This window comes from Ursus arctos, unplaced genomic scaffold, assembly GCF_023065955.2.
Source record: "Ursus arctos isolate Adak ecotype North America unplaced genomic scaffold, UrsArc2.0 scaffold_28, whole genome shotgun sequence".
Lineage (NCBI taxonomy): Eukaryota > Metazoa > Chordata > Mammalia > Carnivora > Ursidae > Ursus > Ursus arctos.
The window spans coordinates 16,648,782-16,667,199 of NW_026622963.1; the positions used below are offsets into that span (position 1 = coordinate 16,648,782).

Genomic DNA, 18,418 nt, shown 5'->3' on the forward strand with positions numbered 1-18,418 from the left:
TCTTTAAAAAAAAAAGAATGAATGAAAACAGCACTAGAATAATGATCAAATAGAGCCATCAGAGTATTCACAGCCCTGCTGTAACACAGTGGTTGAAATTTCCCTAGAAAAGAGACTCAATCCCAAACTCAACACAGAGAAATCCATTCGTATTGCCAGTTTCTGGCCTACTTGAAATGATCCAGAAGTGGATGCTTAAAATAAAACAAAACAAGGGCACCTGGCTCTCTTAGACAGTAGAGCATGCAACTCTTGATCTTGGGGCAATTGTAAGTTTGAGCTTCACACTGGGTGCAGAAATTACTTAAAAATAAAATCTTAAAAGAAAAAAACATATGGCCAAATGCAACATAATTCAAGTTATATTGTTCTGTGACTAACAGAACACAAAACAGATAAACCTTGCCCCAAAAGTAGAATTATTATGCAGAAATTACCATGTCCTGGTAATCACACTATTCACTGAGATCACATCTACTTTTGAAATGTCTTAAAAAACATTCATGGTTTTCTTGTAAATTTTTGTTTATTGGTCATTTTACCAAATGTGAACTTGGTGAAAATTTGTGTAGTTGACGCATTATCAAAAAGAAATTTACTGCCTCAAATGAAGTACATAATTTAAATGTATACTGGCAATTTGTTCTCTGAATAAAACCCAGGTGTTTTCTACATGTGGTGGTCAAATCATCATCTGCCAACTTCTCAGACCTAGACCTACTGTCGATCCAGAAACTCTCACTCAAACTGCACAAGCCCTTCCAGTGTCTGTTTTTTTTTTTTTATTTTTTATTTTTTTAAAGATTTTATTTATTTATGAGAGAGAGAGAGAGAGAGAATGAGAGCGAGCGCACAGCTGGGGGAAGAGGCAGAGGGAGAATCAGACTCTCTGCTGAGCAGGGAGCCTGACACAGGGCTTGACCCAGGACACTGGGATGATACTGGAGCAGAAAGCAGACGCTTAAATGACTGAGCCATCCAGGCGCCCCAACGTTCCAGTGACTCTTAAAGTGTACTGAAGTTGAAGAAAGTTTGATTTAATCTAAGTTGCCTATAAATATACAACTCTACCCATTCCAGTAAGTGTATAATGAACAGATATTTGATCAGCACATCTTGCTAATCACAGTAATTTCAAAAGAGGACGTAATACTGCCTAGTCACCTCAAGAAAAGGCACACAGAATCTAACATTCCAAAGCTGCTGAAACCTATACACTTAACGACAAAGGAGAGGGTAAATGGTAGCTAATTCTGACTCCTAACCTACCCCTACTGGTCCAATATTCCAACAGGGGAACTTTCCTATTTCCAACAACTGAAAGAATCCTAACACTGCTCTCAATTTACTGGTCTCCATCACACTTCTACAACACTAAGGACATGCTATAATCACTTACACCTTGTCTTTCTTCCTTCTTACCTTCCTTTCATTCACCAATGCTCTTACCACCTACTGCTAACTCATTCTTTCTAATACTCTCAACAAAGCACTCTATCATAAATTAGCTTGGCTGAACCCCAGATTCTCTTTGTAGGAATGAACACTATCATCAGGTTCAAGAAACAATGAATCTGATCATCAAGTCAACTCCCCCCCCAAAACAAAAATAAAAACTGAAGAACTGATCATCTTCTAGAGATTCCTATTATAGAGGATTTTCTTTAGATCACTTATAAAGCAGCAGCACCCCAAGAATGGGGTTATTTGGGGGCACCCAGGTGGCACCCGTTAAGAAGCCTACTCTTGGTTTTGGCTCAGGTCCTAATATCACGATCATGAGACTGAGTCCTGCATCGGGCTCTGCAATCAGTGCAGTCTGCTTCAGATTCTCTCCCCCTCTCCCTCCTGAGTGCGCTTAGGCCTCTCTCTCTCAAATAATAAAATAAAATAAAATAAAATAAAATAAAATAAAATAAAATAAAATAAATTTAATTTAATTTAGTTTAATTTAATTTAATTTAATTTAAAAATGAAGTTATTTGGATATGGCTGAGCCAGCAAATACCACTGCATGCTTCCTCACAGTTATTCCTTCCTCATCTAAATGTATGTTTCTAATCTAACTCAGTTAGTAGAAAGGGTAGCACATTTCTCTCAATTCATCCAGCATATCCCTATTTGGGCAGAATCAGGAACACTGAGAGAAGCCAAGCAAGTATGAGGTTATAAATATTCTAAAATTTCTGGCAGGGAAACAGGGACTTAGTAAGGGAAATACCTGTGAAAAGACTTATCCATCTTGCTCTTAAAAAAAAAAAAAAGGAATGTAATTTTTCTGAACCTCAAAAGCTTTTCCCTATAAACTATCACTTGTCATGGTATCAATACCCATGTTATTTATACACACACACCACACATACTCCTGAAGGTTATGATAACTATTTAAGAATAAGATCTTGGTATATTCAGCTATCCATGGTACATTTCTATAAAGGTTTTTTTCTGAATTACCTGTTTAATTCCTACTCAACTCCTTCAAAACTAAAATAGGCAAACCACAAGGACCTAATCATAGAATGCCAATCACAGATAACAAAAGGTCCATTACTCATTCAAGTAAAGATAAATTAAGAACAATTTGAGATTAAAGTCCTGATTCAAAACAAAATGCATGGTACTTGTCAAATCAGTTCCTCTCTAGGGCTCAGTATTAACTGCAAAATGCCACTTTCATCCCCTTGAATCACAGTCAAAATTTCTAAATCTCCATGTAGGACTTGCTAAGATACAGAAAGTAGTACCTTATTAAGAAAATTAGAGTAATCCATCTGATGTATCTTTAGCATTCTGCTAAAGGTGTAACTTAGGACTTGCTAAGATACAGAAAGTAGTACCTTATTAAGAAAATTAGAGTAATCCATCTGATGTATCTTTAGCATTCTGCTTAAGGTGTAACTTATTTCAGACCAAAGCAACAGCTCAACAACAAACTAGCACTTACTTATTCGTGTGGTAACTGGAGCTGCCTCATAGTTTGGGGACATGCTTTTGGGAAACAGGAATAAGGCTAGAGCTGAATGATGGTAATAATATATATAAAAAAAAGAAAAAAAAACAGCATAGTAGCTATCAAGTCTTTACTCTCCTGAAATTATTACTTGAAATTCATAATGAAAAACACAGGTGAGATATACAAATGTTACAAACATAGAAGACACTCTACAAAAGGAAACTGCAGTAGTGCAATTCGGAATTCACTTCCCTTCATCGCACTGGAAAAACCTACACTACTGTCCTCCCTGATCTGCACAGTATTGCTCAAAATAGCTTGTGAAATTAACAGCCTAAGAACTTATGTTCAGAATGTGTGTGTCCCAAGTACTTGGACTGAGTCTTAGGCTACACTTCAGAGTACTCATACTGAGCTTCACTCCATCATGGTCAGTAATTATAACTCAGCATAAACCCAGTTAAGGTCTTTCCCAACAACTACTGCAACTCTGTGAAGGAATTAATACCTGCAGACAGCACCTTTCTACTAATGCAAAGTCTTTTAGCTAAGGAAAATGATCATCTTCGTGTAATAATGTAAGTTAAAGGGAAGCAAATCATTGAACTGACACAGAATTAAGGTAAAAACATGGGAAAAATTAAAGACAATAAAACCCCAGCAATGTGACAGAGTAACATTAAGATCTTTGGTATCTTAGAACTAAATAGAATAGTTTATAATCTATTTCTACAACCAAACCATTCAACAAATTGAAAAATGATATATTCAAATAGCTTAAGGACCTAGATTACATTGAAAACATCCACCAAAATATTGCGGAGGTAAGTGAGAATAAATGTGAATGGTCAAATAAAATTAAGGCAAATCAAACAGATAAAACACAAAGTCCAACAAGTCCACTGATACAAGGTGTTGACGATCCTGAAGGAGGTCTAACATCTCTAATACAAAGAAGTGATATGGTAATATAATCCAATCCATCATGGAAATAATAGAGCACACACTCCTTTTCCTGATATAGATCTCCTAATAGACAATAAATTATTCCTATCAGGAAGTGTACTTTTTAATTTTCTTTCTGTTATAATAGCACAAATAAGGGGAGGTAGGGGGATGCGTTAAATAAGTGATAGGATTAATGAGTGCTCTTGTGATATACCAGGTGCTGTATGGAAGTGCTCAATCACAGTATTGTACACCGGAATCTAATATTACACTACATGTTAACCAACTATAACTTAAAAACAATTTTTTAAAAAAGAAAAAAAAAAAGAAACTCTCTATATAGGGATACAAATAAATTTCATATAATATGGGAACAGATATTACCATTTACATCAACATGGATGGAACTGAAGTGTATTATGCTGAGCGAAATAAGGAGAGAATGACAATTATCATATGGTTTCACTCATATGAGGAATATAAGAAACAGTGCAGAGGATCATAGGGGAAGGGAGGGAAAACTGAATGGAAGTCATTAAAGGAGAAAAACCATGAAAGACTCTCAACCATAGGAAACAAAATGAGGGTTGCTAGGGGGTAGTGGGTGGGTGGATGCGGTAATTGGGTGATGGGCATTAAGGAGGGCACATGATGTAACACTGGGTGTTACATGCAATTAATGAATTACTGAACTCTATATCTGAAACTAATGATGTACTATAGCTTGTCTAATTGAATTTAAATTAAAAAATACAGGAACAGATAGCTCAGTGATTTCAGATGTACAAATACCTAACCCCTCTGGGTCATTGTGTTATCCTCACCAATTGTAAATCTAACACAAATGATTCAAAATCATCAAATATCTGGCTGATCTATGAGGCTTTTTATTGAATTTTGGCTGTCTCATCTACTTTTTAAGATTAATTTTGCTCACCAAAGAAAATTAACCTAGTCAAGTCTTCTCCTATGAATCACTTCTATTCCACATTACAATTTCCTAAATTATAGCCAAAAAACATAATGTTAGCAACATGGATTCCAAAGCAAAACTCAAGTGATACTGAATGCAGAAGAAACTACTGAGACTGTTTCTTCCAGTCTGCATCCTTGCCACCAGAGGATACCAGGGTCAAAATAGCACATCCCTTTTAGTATAAGGAAAGTCCCTTGAGGTTTCCTCATCTATCATTTGAGAAGTTGAAAGAAGTATACTGTAGCCAACACCCAGCTGCTCCCCTTCACGGTCTACTCACTTTTGGCAGAGATGGACTTGCTGCATTAACATCTGAAGCTGTTAATCAACATTCACATCTAGAACAAACATATCCTTGGATTTGGATCTCAAATACTGCTCTCTTACTGGGCCTTCATCATCTCACTTACGCAAGAGAGATACACTCACCCCTGTAAAATCAAACAGAACTTTCTTATTTCTACTTTTTGACCAAAAATGACTAAAAGGTATCCCTACAAACACACTGTCAACTTCATGACAAAGTACCTAGCTTTACTAAAACAAGTCCAGATAAACACCGAATAGTTTTGACTGGCTCCTATTTAGGAAAAGCTCACCACTTCCGTGTTAAGATTATGGAGCTCGATATTAGATAGGCATAGATTCTAATCACAGACATTCCACTACATGGAAGGAACCATAATAAATCTAAAAACTTGCACCAGAACATTTAAAAAATTGGTAATGCTGACACATTTCTTAAACATCTACTTTGAGATAGGCTCTATGCCCACTGATCACTACAGACAACTGAAAAAAAAAAAAAAACAAAACCAAAATAAATTGTCTTCAAACACCAAATGTGTTCACTTACCATACTCACTGCATTTCATAACACACGTTCCACAAATATTAGTTCACCTCTTTCCTGGACATCACTTAGACACCTCTAATTCTGGCATTCAATGTTTGATCCAAGAGGTAGTCGTCTCCCTTTCACATGTCCTTGCTTCCATCTCAGCATATGTGTGTGCCCTCTGGGATCTAAGGATGTGTTTCCTTTTTTGCTTTCATCAGCATGTATGTTTAAAAAAAAAAGGGAAAAATAATGAGCTCAGAATATCTTATGAAAATTTAAAAAAAAGCTGTCTGAGGAATTGGCAATGTATACTGCTACACCTGCCATTTCTAAGTATTCAGAGTTTTCGCAGTAAGCCAAATTTTCTACTGAAATAATATTCTCTTAGAAGTCTACTGAGGCACATTGACTGGATTTCAGAGTGTCATTTAAGCTCAAATTTTGAAATCATTATGTTCAGACAAGGTCCTTTGTCATCACAAACCTAGCCAAGGCCTCTATAATACACTATTCCTTTTTTTTTTTTTACAAGGTTATTTTACCTGGAGTGGTTTATGTTTGTCCTAAACGCAGCTAACACCATTTTCAGCTTCCTTGCGATACTACTGAGTAGGATCCACACTGACATGTCAGATAATTGAGTGTTCAAATTCTCTCCTCCTCTCAGAGTAATCAACTATGTGGGAAAAAAAGACCTTCATAAGACTAAAAAAACTGCAATACAAAAAAATAATATCTTGCTTTACTTATTTACTATAATTCAAATATTGAGCTTTATTTTATGAATGGCCAGTCCCAAGGGAACTGGAGTGCAAAGATGAGTAAGAATGTGGCGATGTATTATCAACTAGATAACATGTGACTATTTGCTGAAATCAATTAACACAGAGGCTGTAAGTGACTATTTGCTGAAATCAATTAACTTTTATTGGAAATGAACACAATAAATTGTTTTCCTAATCTCTGAAATCAGATTATGAAAATTCTAGACAAGTATTACTAGTATCACATAATTACATAAGTTACTTTCTACTACATTATTATTCTACTACAAGTTAAGACCTGCAATAAATAAAACATCAGATAGGTTTACAAAAATTACAAGACTTCTGGGCAACCCCCTCGGGTCCCCTCCCTCCATAGGAGCTTTGCACCACTTGGCTATCACTCAATAAACCTTGCTTTGCTGCCCAACAAAAAATAAATAAATAAAAAGAAGAGTTCTGTTATTACCTGCATGTGAATCCTGAAAAAGTTAAACTCACTGAAACAGACTATAATGGTGGTTGCCTTGGGCTGATGGGGTGTGCAAAATGGGGAGATGCTGATTAAAGGGTATAGACTTCATTATAAGATGAGTAAGTTCAAGGGATCTCATGTACAACATGGTGACTACAGTTAACAGTACTGTATTATAATATTTGAAATTTGCCAAGAGTGGATCTTAAATGTTACCCTCCCCCCCACCCCACACACACACAAAAGCTAACTATGGAAGGTGATGGATGTGTTAACTAACCTTGTTGGAGTAATCTTTTCACAATATAGGTGTATAGTAAATGATCATGTAGCACATCTTAAAATTACACAATATTATCAATTATATATTGATAAAGCTGAAGAAAATTACAGGACTTCTAAAATTTTACATGATTGAAGAGTAACGAGTTTATGGAGGCAGGAAGCCACATCACTTTTTACACACTGTTTACTAAGTCCCAGTTTACCCATCATATCATATAGACACAGAATATCACAAATAACTCAAAACCATGAAAATTTAAGGTAGCATAATTATTAAATCCCAGAATTCTGTTTGAAACTGTTATTTAAACCACAATGAAAAACCCATTTTGATGTGCAATGGGTACATAATTATGAACTTACTGCTAATAAATGTAACTGGGAAATCAAGAAGTCGTTGCCCAACTGTGCTTTAGATATAAAGTGCAATTCGTGTGAATGCAGAATGGGAAAAACCCTAAGGGACAAGTATCTACTGCCATGAATGTTTGAAAACTCTTATGTTATTATGTGTTCACAATGGAACTCTGTAGAAGCTTAGATCTAGCAATCCATAACAAAAGATCCACATTCATCTTATACTCCACATGCAATTACAGGAGTATCTGTGCCAAGTATTTTTTCAATGTATGTTCCCACAATCAAGGTTATCAAACAATTCAAGGAAGTTCTAGGCAGAGAATATTATGGCCAAATCGAAACACCCACTAGAAATAAGCATCTTGCAGAATCTAGAGGTCTTGTCACTCACCTCTACCTTGCAAAAGTGGCCATCAACTTTACTTAAGGAAATATGAGAGAACAGGTTTCCTTTGAATATGATGCACAATCTTACTCATGCCAAAATCTAAGGACCATCCATATCAGCAGATCTATGCAAGTTTGAAAGCTTTCCTTTCAAAACAGGAAAAAGTACCATAAATTACTCAAAAGTTGGTCTTGAGAACCAACTGGATAGAAAACAAGGCTCTTTGCATACCACCCACACAATTTAGAGCAAAAGTTCTAAAGTCATATATATCAGAGTCAATTTTATCTTAACAGAATTCCTTTGCCTTCAGAGATAGATAAAGTCCTTTGCCTGGGGCTCTAATAACCAAGGAGTTCCATTGTAACAGTCACAATCTCTTAAATAAGTATCACATTTCTCTTATATAAACCAACCAAACCAAGGAGGACCTGGCTACTTTATGTTCCCTTCCTGAGAGTGGCCATCAATACTAGAAAACTACATTGGAAGAGACCATATAAATTTGGTGGCACCAACTGCAGTAATTTTGGGAGTCCTTTTTCCTTGGGAGACTATTAGTTGAAAGGCCGTGATTTAAAATATGGAAGCTGGAGGGGCACCTGGCAAGCTCACTTGGTAGAGCATATGACTCTTGGTCTCAGGGTTGTGATCTGGAGCTTCATTTTGGGTATAGAGATTATTTAAAAATAAAATCTTTAAAACAATTTAAAAATAAAAAAATAAAAGATGGAAATGCTGATACACATACTACGTTTTTTGGTAAAATCAAAGGAGAGGTCACAATCAATCTACCAGTCTGATGTTAGTAAGGACTTAAAACCGATCTTTAACTCATATTTTACAAGCTACTCTTACAATCAATAAGTACTGATTCATTGCCCAGTTGAAAGCTTAGCAGTAAAACCTAAAAACCTCTTCTCTCTTCCTTTTAAAAGTGAGTTCATCACTGTTGCATAACCAACTCAATCTGGACCTAGATATTTGGGCATCCATTAGCTATTTAACTGGAAGAAACTGTCCACTCCTCTAATCACTTCCAGTACATCACTAAGTGATGCAATTGGATATTTTGTACTCAAGAGTATAAACTACATTTTAGGGTATAAGTTATTTGTATTTTAAGTAATACAACTTATCCCAAGTATGAAATCTCCCTGGCTCCCAGTACCCAGGCTCTTCCATTCATTTAAAAATTTTTAAGTAAATACTTACTTGTAGGTAGTGATGATCATTCCAGGATATCATCTACTCTGATCACACAAGACACAGGGCACTGTAAAAGCTCATCAACTGAGATAAATATCCATGAAAAGGAGTATCTCCAATTCCAAATGATTTAATGAAATCTGATTCAGTACCACAGTTTCCTTCCATAGGTGGACTTACAAGGCCTTTCATCCCATCCCTTCTTCCCTTCAGGTATGTATGACATAGCAAAGAGGAAGATGCCATATGTGAGTCTTACCCTAGCCACTTAAACCCCTGGTTAAGGGTTTTCTTTTCAAGGTTACGGACTGATACCAGTCAATCAGTCAATGCACAAAATCAAAGTTAAGAAGCTTAATCAGGTATCACAACCATTTTATCTTAAGAGTTAAAGAGAAAATTATTTAAATGCAGTGCTTAACAGAATTCACCACATCCACAACAACTTCAATCCCAGAAAAATACCAGTCTTCACTTTTACCTCAACAAAATCAACAGGCAAAAAAATGTACAACATACAACAGTACCTCGCAGTTTAATTGCTCTGTGCATTTATTAGCTAATATTAATGCAGCAAGAAGGGAACAATAGCTCACAAACACTCTACACAGTTTCACAAGACACATTGCAGGGGAAAAAGTGACTTAAGAAGGATCAACAGTTTCCTAGGGTCTTGGTGGACGCATTCCTGGGGGAGGTGGACCTGGGGAAAAAAAAAAGCAGAATTCCATGGGACCATTAAAAAAAACATCACATAAATATTAAGGGGCCCGGCTGCCACCATTGCACAAAAGTGCAGCCACTCACCTCTAATTCCTGGTGGAGGGGGTCTCATTCCTGGAGGGGGCATGCCTATTGGCGTCCCTCGAGCAGGGGGAAGCCCAATTGGTGGGCCCATGGGTGGTCTCATACCAGGTGGAGGAGCCATAATGCCTATACAAGAAAAATGGTAGAAATAAAGGCCTCATAAATAAGCTGACAGAATAAAATACAAGATAATATTTAAACAAAGGGGCCCAGATACTAAGTAGAGGGTTGAACAATTTCTTCTGGACCATTACCATGTAAGCTATCCCCAACTCAATAGAGTCCACAGCTTTTCATTAAAAACTACTGTTTAAAAGTAGGAAACATAAACTAAGCAACTAGTTCAGTACTTAGGCTGTTCCATAGTTCAGTATCTTCTTAAGAGTTTTTTTAGTCATCACTTCCTCCAGATAATACAATTTTTTCAGATAACTATACACACACACACACACACACACACACACACACACACATACGTATCTCCAAATTTTCTTACTTCTGGATCGATTCCTTACCTGGAGGTGGTGTTGCTCGGCCCACAGGAGTGGGTGGGGTCCCTCGTCCTGGTGGGTACTGAGTTGGGGCTCCAGCAATGCTGGCAGTAGCAGCAACTGCAGCAGCTGCTACAGTGCCTCTTCCCTGTGGAGTCATTACCTGAGAAGGCATGGTCAGATATAGTAAAGAAAAGGCACCTCCTCACATTATTTAAACACAAAATAATTGGTGGATACCACGGCCTGTTAAATATGAAATAATTATAGCAATTTTGTATTTCTCCCATTATTTTCATTTAAAAAATCTTGGCACACTAATACATTCTCCTAAAACCCTACATTCCCTATTTTAACCTATTAAGTCATTTCAGATTTTCTCAACTCTGATTTACCCATCCACATTTCCCTTTACTCACCAATAGTGGTAAGCTCTTCTTATCAAGGTGGCTTTAATCCTTTCCCCTCAATGTGTATTTGTCTTTCAGCACAGTCTACAGCATATGCTGCTTACATAGAATAGGATGTGCGCTCAGGCTTTTAAATCTAGTCAGCCGCTAGGTACTTTCTCTCAATAATATAAAATCTTCTCCTAGTTCCTCACCTGTTGGGATGGCCCCCCAACCCCTCGGACAGGGCCTGCTAATCCAGCAGGAGCCTGGGGAATTGGAACACCAGCTGGCACTCCTCTGCCAGCTGCCCTGCCAACACCAGGACCTCCTGCAGCTCCAGCAAGTGGTACCCGAGCAATGCCAGTCTGAAATAAGAAAAACTATTTGAAATCAAATGATTAACCAACATTATGAATAATCTTATTCCTAAAAGAGCACTCCTTCCTATTATTTTCCCATACCACCTATCTTGTATTAGTTCTATATTCAAAGGAGTAGACAAGTACAGCATGGAGGCATTCAACAGATTAAATGTACATATCTCAAATTTTGAGTACATATAATCAACCACATATAGTCCCCAGCATAAAATAATTCATAAGAAAGTCCTTAATCACCAAATATGGACAAGTAAGCACTGACATTAAGTGCTGGGCACACTTGATTTGACAAATGTATACTACTATTGTGCCTCACTGTACCCTAATTTAGCAAACATCTCAAATAATGTGATGTCCTTCCACATTAATGTTCTGTCCTACCCTACAGCTTCCTTACATCTTTAGGGGGTGGTCCTTCCACAGTCATGGAAACCAAGTTCTCCCCGCGTAGTAACACCAGACCCAAAACCCGCTTTTCTTCACGCTCTGGCTGCTTCGCATTCTTTGGCCTATAAATCACAAGTAAACTTTGTTAAGATAAGTTAGAAATCACCCACTAAACTTTACAGTTCATTAAGTATCAACTAAGACAATAACTGATGGAAGACATTCATGCTCAGTTACTAAGTAATGAGAAAATAAAAAAATACAAAAACACTAGACTCAGTAACATTAAGGGTAAATTGTAAAGCCCTTTTCCTATCAAAATTTTCCAGAATGTTCCCTCAATGTTGTATTTCAGCAAGATTAATTTCTTCTTTGTTAAACACAGATGAAAATAATGTGGCTAAAACTTTTAAGACAAGTGAAATGTGTTTTCATGTTAACATGGGGTGTAAATTTTTTTAAATCATTTTTTAAGTAAATCTAGATGACAGACAACTAAAATAGTAACAATAACAGGCAATGAGGTCATAACAAATGATAAAGAAAAAAAAAAGGCTTTGAGTAAGAGATGCCTATGCATTCCTGGACTTACCACTTACTATATAACCATGGGGAATTAAAAACAAATTAACAACAACAAAAAAAAAGAGGAACCTTGTGTAGAGTCACAACCGTCAGCAGCAAAAATCATTCATGAGGCATATATTACATAATACATGTAAAAGCAATTGACAATGCCATTCAACAATCCTAAGTATTATCAGAGGATAATGCACAATTTAAAGCATTATGCATGTGAAATTATCCCTATAACTTAGTGAGAAAAGTGAAACATAGAAATTAATACGCCTAAAACTCTCATCAAATACCTTTAAAATTTTCAGTATCATAGGGTTTCTTGTATTTTAGGGAAAAAATCTGGATTATTTACACATACACACACACACACACACACACACACACAAAGTAACACTGAAATATCCACCATCCTAGACTATCTGAAATATTCCTACTTGGCATGCAGGGAGGAGACTGAGAATACATGAAGAGGGAAAGATGATGGTTATGTTTTTTGCCCGAGAGGAACTGACTTAAGAGTACAGTAGACAACTGGTGTTGAGCATCACCTTTTTCTTCAAATTTAATAAAAGCTATGTGAAGTAGGCAAATTAAGCTTCTGGATAGTTTATCACTGACTGTGGAAATAAACTAAATCAAGCCAAGAATCTAGGGTGATGCCTCGCAAGTTCTGCCCCATGATAAAAGCCTGAAACAAAGCCATCCTGAATGTCCAGAGATCTTCACAGGCACCAACTCAACTGCTCTAAATGAAAAGTCAACTGAGTGGAAGTAGGATGCCACTAAGATGCACCAATTTCTGTGATCTTGTTGCAGATAGTTAACAGCGCCCTGTGAAAGAAGCTCCCTGGTCACAGATAAAAAGAGGGTAGCATAATGTGGTAAGGCGCAAATACAGAGGTTATTCCTGAAGAAATGAAATGGGCAAATCACAAATACAATAAGCGAAGAAGGTTAAGAATAGACACCAAATCAACACTGCACATGATGATTTAGACAAAACAAGGAGTATGTGCAAAGAGGCTAGGAGAAAAAATGTTAAACCTAGTCTGGAGTACTCTAATCATATCCCAACTCCTCAACCATTAAGAGAAAACTGTTATTCTTAAGATTCCTTCAGTCTGAAGGAATGCTACAGAACCTAACCTATTCATAACATTTCATAACTTTTTAAATAAATTTAACTTGATATTCTGCTCATACTGTGAGTTCTATTCCAAATTAAGTTCATGAGTATGTTTGCAAACTTGAAACAGTACTGTAAATACAGTGACTTTAAGACTGGGAGACCATGATCCAATTCAGTGATGGTTTAGGTGGTTAGGCAATAGACTAGCCCTGACACATTTTCCCTCCCTCCTTCAGTTACCCTCTATAATCCCTTACTCCTATTACCCTCTCCCTCAGTCTCCCAGTATCCAGACCCAAAGTGGTCTTACTTGATCTTTCTGAATTCATCACAATCACAGAGGATCAAGTTCATATGCTTGTCAAAAGCCTTAAAGGTGCCAATGAAGATTCGGCCATCTTGCAAGATACATCTCATCCTATAGTCAATGTGCTGCAGCATCTTGCTGCTCTTTCCCACAGTCTGAAAGGAGTAAGAAAAGTTGTCAGTCATCAGCCTGTCTGCAATTACATTATAACCCTCCCTACCATGTCCTCCTATTCCTGTATCAATCCAAACTTGGTTTCCTTAACGCATCTTTCCTCCCATGTTTTCTCCAAAAATCCCTTCACAGTTTCAAGATACCGGAACAAATTTAGGCCCAGGACAACTATACTCCTCTGTGGAACCCTCAACTTCTCAGAATGTCTCCCTATGCAGTTTCCCACCATCCTAATATTTCCCTAACTATATTTCTTCCCCAACAGATTCACGAACCTAGTTTCATGTTAGTATTCTGTCATTCTAATTTCTTTCCTTTCCCAATTTTAATCCCAAATCCCACCCTCTTTCAGAACACTTGTCCTTGTGGACTATTTCTTTTCCCCTAGACACATAGCCAAACGATGGGAAATTCCTACCTCCATCAGAAACTTTCCAATCCCTATCATCCTAATGAAAATACGAACTACTATTTAGTTCCCCAATGACCTTTATCCTAGTTACATCACACCCCACATCGCCTCCCATTCAGAACTTGGCTCAGTGTTTCTCAAACTTCAGTTTCATTTACCCTACTAAGTCACCTTTTAAAAATATTTGTATCCTAAATCACCCACTCCACTGAAATTTTAGTATGTTGATAATACTCTATTTATATACTGTAGTCGTTAGGAAGACCACAAGCTATTGTAAAATCTAATATTCCTTCCACTTCTCCAAATCAATTTTTGCTGCCTTGAGATTCCTTTCCTGTTGGGAACACATGCTGTAAGTTATCTAAACTTTAACAGAACCACAAAACCGATTAGGATGTTTTATCTTTATGGATTGTTTATTATTGTGTGTGTACTTGTCATATCATGAATTGCTAAACTCCTCTATTTTTAATGTAGAATGCAGACTTTACATCTATTACAACCTGAGTCTTCCACCCACTGGATGGTCCCTTACTATTATAAATTACAATGAAAACTCTCTTCTGTATTTTCTCACATGTAAAATCCCTCTTAAGATGGTTTCAACCATTTATTCCCTACAATAGGAGAACAGACATAGCTCTTCTTCAGCTGGTTTGTCATACAATGAGATACCATCTCTAAAAACTGATTCCTTATTCCTAACATTAAGAACCCAAAGACACCCCACACTCTGGTAAACCATTATATTAGGCCCTTCCAGTAGCTTTTCACCCTTCTATCTTAATATAGATCTTACCATGGTTGCTGTTCCACCAAATCCAATGTCCACAGTAAGGTTTCAGGATCCTTAAGACCTAAGGGAAGGCTACAGATAAAGGTATGACGCAGGTTCTCCTACAAACAATGCAAGCTTGGGGCAGAAGCTTCAAACAGTAGATGGAGCCTGCAGAGGAAAGCATGATCTAGCTGCACTGCGATCTACCATGTTTAAAAACAGGCAGACAATTTTTCATGAAAATCGTTTTAACAGGAATGTTCAAAAGACTTCCCATGTTCTTACACCCATCAAGTAAACATCAAATTTCACTATTCCCTTACCTTAATTCTCCCATTTTATGCACCTAAAATTGATAAAGTTTATTAAATTTTTATTTCATGCAGAAATTTTTAAATGATTCCAAAATTATTTCATTTTCCATTCCAAAAATTGTGATCTTTTCTCTTTCCATTCTTATTTTAGGTAGTGTTTCATTTTCTGGTCCCAAGTTACCACCATGTCATCTCAATTTCAATACTTTGATATCCTTAATTTAGCCATCTGAATTACTGTTCTGAGTTACATTAAAACTTTTCCTTCTTAGCTAAACCACCTAAATGTTTTCAACTTCAATCTCCCCCCCACTCCTCAGCCCTGCCCAAACTGCTTCAAAATAATGTTAGATTATCTTTCTTTACCAAGAATCAAATGCATTACCATGTACCTGCTTATGACTTCCTACATTAAAGTAGGGTACAACTGAGTACTTGTTTATATGGATATATGGGCAACTTTCTTAGTAATCAAAAAAAAAAAAAAAAAAACATGCATTATTACAACGGTGGTATTTTTCCCAATATACTAAAGGAAATGCTCTTGATCTGGCAACCAAATATAGTCAAAATTGGAAAAGGGTCTCAAACTACTAATTATATGTATTTGAAACGTAAACACACAAATTAGACTTGAATGGGAATTCGGCTTTATGCATAAAAGTAACCCCATATCACACACAAAATCTGATATAATTTTACTTTTAACAATACAGACATTTCCAGTAAAATTGTTCTCCTCTGTTTTCAACAGAGACACTTTTCAAACAGCAATGTACACTGGTTAAGTAAATTATGACTTATCTATTTCAGGATGTGAAAATAAAATAATTAAAATAGTGGGTATGAACTGTAACATCAAAACAAGGTAAAAGAATGTTTTGAGGATACAGTTTTCCATGTGGAACTATAGGACACTAGATCAGAAGAGAACAGAATGGTATTAAAGAAATAATTCAGTTAAGGGTGGTAAGATGTAGATTACAAAAATCTGATGGTAGTTAAATTCATTTGTATGAGAATCTGGAGTATCAGGTTGTCTAAAAAATAGATTCATTATTATTCAGAATATCTACTAACCTTTGTTCTCCAAATGCATACTGCCATGTACCATTTGTGCATTTTTTCTGAACGCCAATTTACCTATATCCTCAGCATGGTCCATTCTTCTCTAACATTTTTCTTTTTTAAAAAAGATTTTTATTTATTTATTTGACAGAGAGAGAGCACACAAGCAGGGGGGTGGGGTGGGGTGGCAGGGAGGGGCAGAGGGAGAGTCAAGACTCCTCACTGAGCAGGGAGCCTGATGTGGGGCTGAGCCAAAGTCAGATGCTCAACAGACTGAGCTACCCAGGCGCCCCTCTAGCATTTATCTTAACTGACTATGATATCTATACACTTGCTTCTTCTCCCATCTACCTAATCTTCGTCTTCAAAGATACAATGACATCAGGGATACCCCCTTTTGTAGCATCCAGTATTTGTACATGAATTAATGTTTTGCATAAAAATGGCATGTAAAGATCTCAAAAAATCTTTTCAAATCAGCAGACTGATGTACCCTCCCTTCCCCCAAATAAATGTAGTTTCTTTTTATAATTTAAATTCAATTAGCCAACATATGAGTAGTTTAAGGCCTATAATATACATGTTCTTAATCCGGACAGGATTATCTATAAAGCAGAGTCTAAATCCTATACTTGGTTATTTTTAAATTAGCAATTTTCATTTTTTAGCAATTTTCATTTTTATAATATTGTGTCTATTAAGATATAAAGTCTTCAGCAATCCATTGTAACAGAAAGTAAATTATCTACAGAAATAGAAAAAATACACATAGATACAGAAAGTAAATTAAATGGTAATCTGAAGTTGAGAGCGGAAATAGGGAATGTATGTAAATGAGCATGAGGGATCTTACTTTGGTAACACAGCATCCTAAAAGCACCTGGCAATGGTTGCAAAAGTCAGTAAATTTACGAAAAAATTAGGTGCATTTTATGGTATATAAACTATACATCAATAGAGCCATTTTTAAAATGTAAAACGTCAAGACGTTCACATAATGTACAAAGTTTGTAACATTACTTTTTATATCTCCATTAGTGAAAAAAACAAACAAAACAAAAAATACAAAAAATGCTAACCATTCAACAAGACACTATTACTGGAGTACATCTCCTCTTCCATCAACAATGGAGGCATGCTACCAAACACTGAGCCACAAGACTGTGATTATTAGAACAGAGGGGAAAAAAAACAAAAACAAAAAACAGTAAGGCTAGATTTCAAGACTTCATTTAAGGGAAAAAAATGTAATCACTGAAAAGTTTCTTATTTAAAGAATAACGCAATGGAACCCCACATCAAATCTGTATTTAAGGTGAATTTGGAGTCACCTTTCCAGTAAAAATTTAAAATGCAGAAACAAAATGTTTACCTTCAGACGCCAAAAAGATTCGAGTACAGATTTCCCTATGAGCTTCAGTTTAAATGTTCTGTCACAACTGGCATTTTAGTGAACACAGAACTATCAGGCCTAATTCATAGTTTAACTACAAGAAACCAACAAATTCAAACATTTCCTTGTATAGAGGAAGGGCAAAAAGGAAAGGCCAGTTGCAGTCTTGTTTCTGTCCATCACCTAACCTGTTTGAGTTTCCAAACGCCTTCCGCATCTACTAGATGTTGTTGACCAGTTACCAAGTATAAATGTGTACCTGCAGAGGTGAGTCATAATCTAAAGAACTGGAGACCTAAAGAACTGAGAACACGGACACGTAATATAATATAGAATATTCTATATAAATAAGAGATATACATTTTATTCATAGCTCAGAATAGGGGTTCACTGAAGTGGTTAAGACAAACCCTCCTTAACGAACAGGACCTAAAATTTAGAAAGTTATCTCTTATCCCTAAATCTAGTACACCATAATCGTGAACCCTTATAAGGGAAAGGATGTTTCACTTTGGAGATTGACCAAATTTATCTCCATAGCAAATGACAGCAAAATGCTTCATGAAGAAGAGCATAAGAGCAGTGACATACTACGGTGATGAATT

General features: G+C 36.4%; 1 protein-coding gene and 3 non-coding genes across 12 annotated transcripts in view; all 4 read right to left on the reverse strand.

The window, feature by feature from the left end:
- SNRPN (small nuclear ribonucleoprotein polypeptide N) overlaps positions 1 to 18,418 on the reverse strand; it is a 39,312-nt gene that overhangs the window by 17,633 nt on the left and 3,261 nt on the right. For 8 of the 9 annotated variants that reach the window (XM_048221248.2, XM_057303605.1, XM_048221236.1 and 5 more), the window contains exons 2-9: positions 15,060 to 15,206; positions 13,675 to 13,826; positions 11,667 to 11,778; positions 11,102 to 11,254; positions 10,522 to 10,660; positions 10,007 to 10,132; positions 5,734 to 9,902; positions 5,158 to 5,308 (exon numbers count right to left, since the gene is read on the reverse strand). In XM_048221248.2, coding sequence (XP_048077205.1) covers positions 9,865 to 9,902; positions 10,007 to 10,132; positions 10,522 to 10,660; positions 11,102 to 11,254; positions 11,667 to 11,778; positions 13,675 to 13,826; positions 15,060 to 15,062 — 723 coding nt within the window. In that variant the 5' untranslated portion in view covers positions 15,063 to 15,206 and the 3' untranslated portion in view covers positions 5,158 to 5,308; positions 5,734 to 9,864. The remainder of the gene's footprint in view (positions 1 to 5,157; positions 5,309 to 5,733; positions 9,903 to 10,006; positions 10,133 to 10,521; positions 10,661 to 11,101; positions 11,255 to 11,666; positions 11,779 to 13,674; positions 13,827 to 15,059; positions 15,207 to 18,418) is intronic. The other variant, XM_048221242.2, reaches the window with a different exon arrangement.
- LOC113263848 (small nucleolar RNA SNORD108) lies at positions 1,517 to 1,587 on the reverse strand. The gene has a single exon (XR_003319434.1). It is a non-coding gene; the product is annotated as a small nucleolar RNA SNORD108 (small nucleolar RNA).
- On the reverse strand, positions 3,345 to 3,411 carry LOC113263847 (small nucleolar RNA SNORD64). Its single transcript, XR_003319433.1, has one exon. It is a non-coding gene; the product is annotated as a small nucleolar RNA SNORD64 (small nucleolar RNA).
- Positions 6,131 to 6,203, reverse strand: LOC113263849 (small nucleolar RNA SNORD107). The gene has a single exon (XR_003319435.1). It is a non-coding gene; the product is annotated as a small nucleolar RNA SNORD107 (small nucleolar RNA).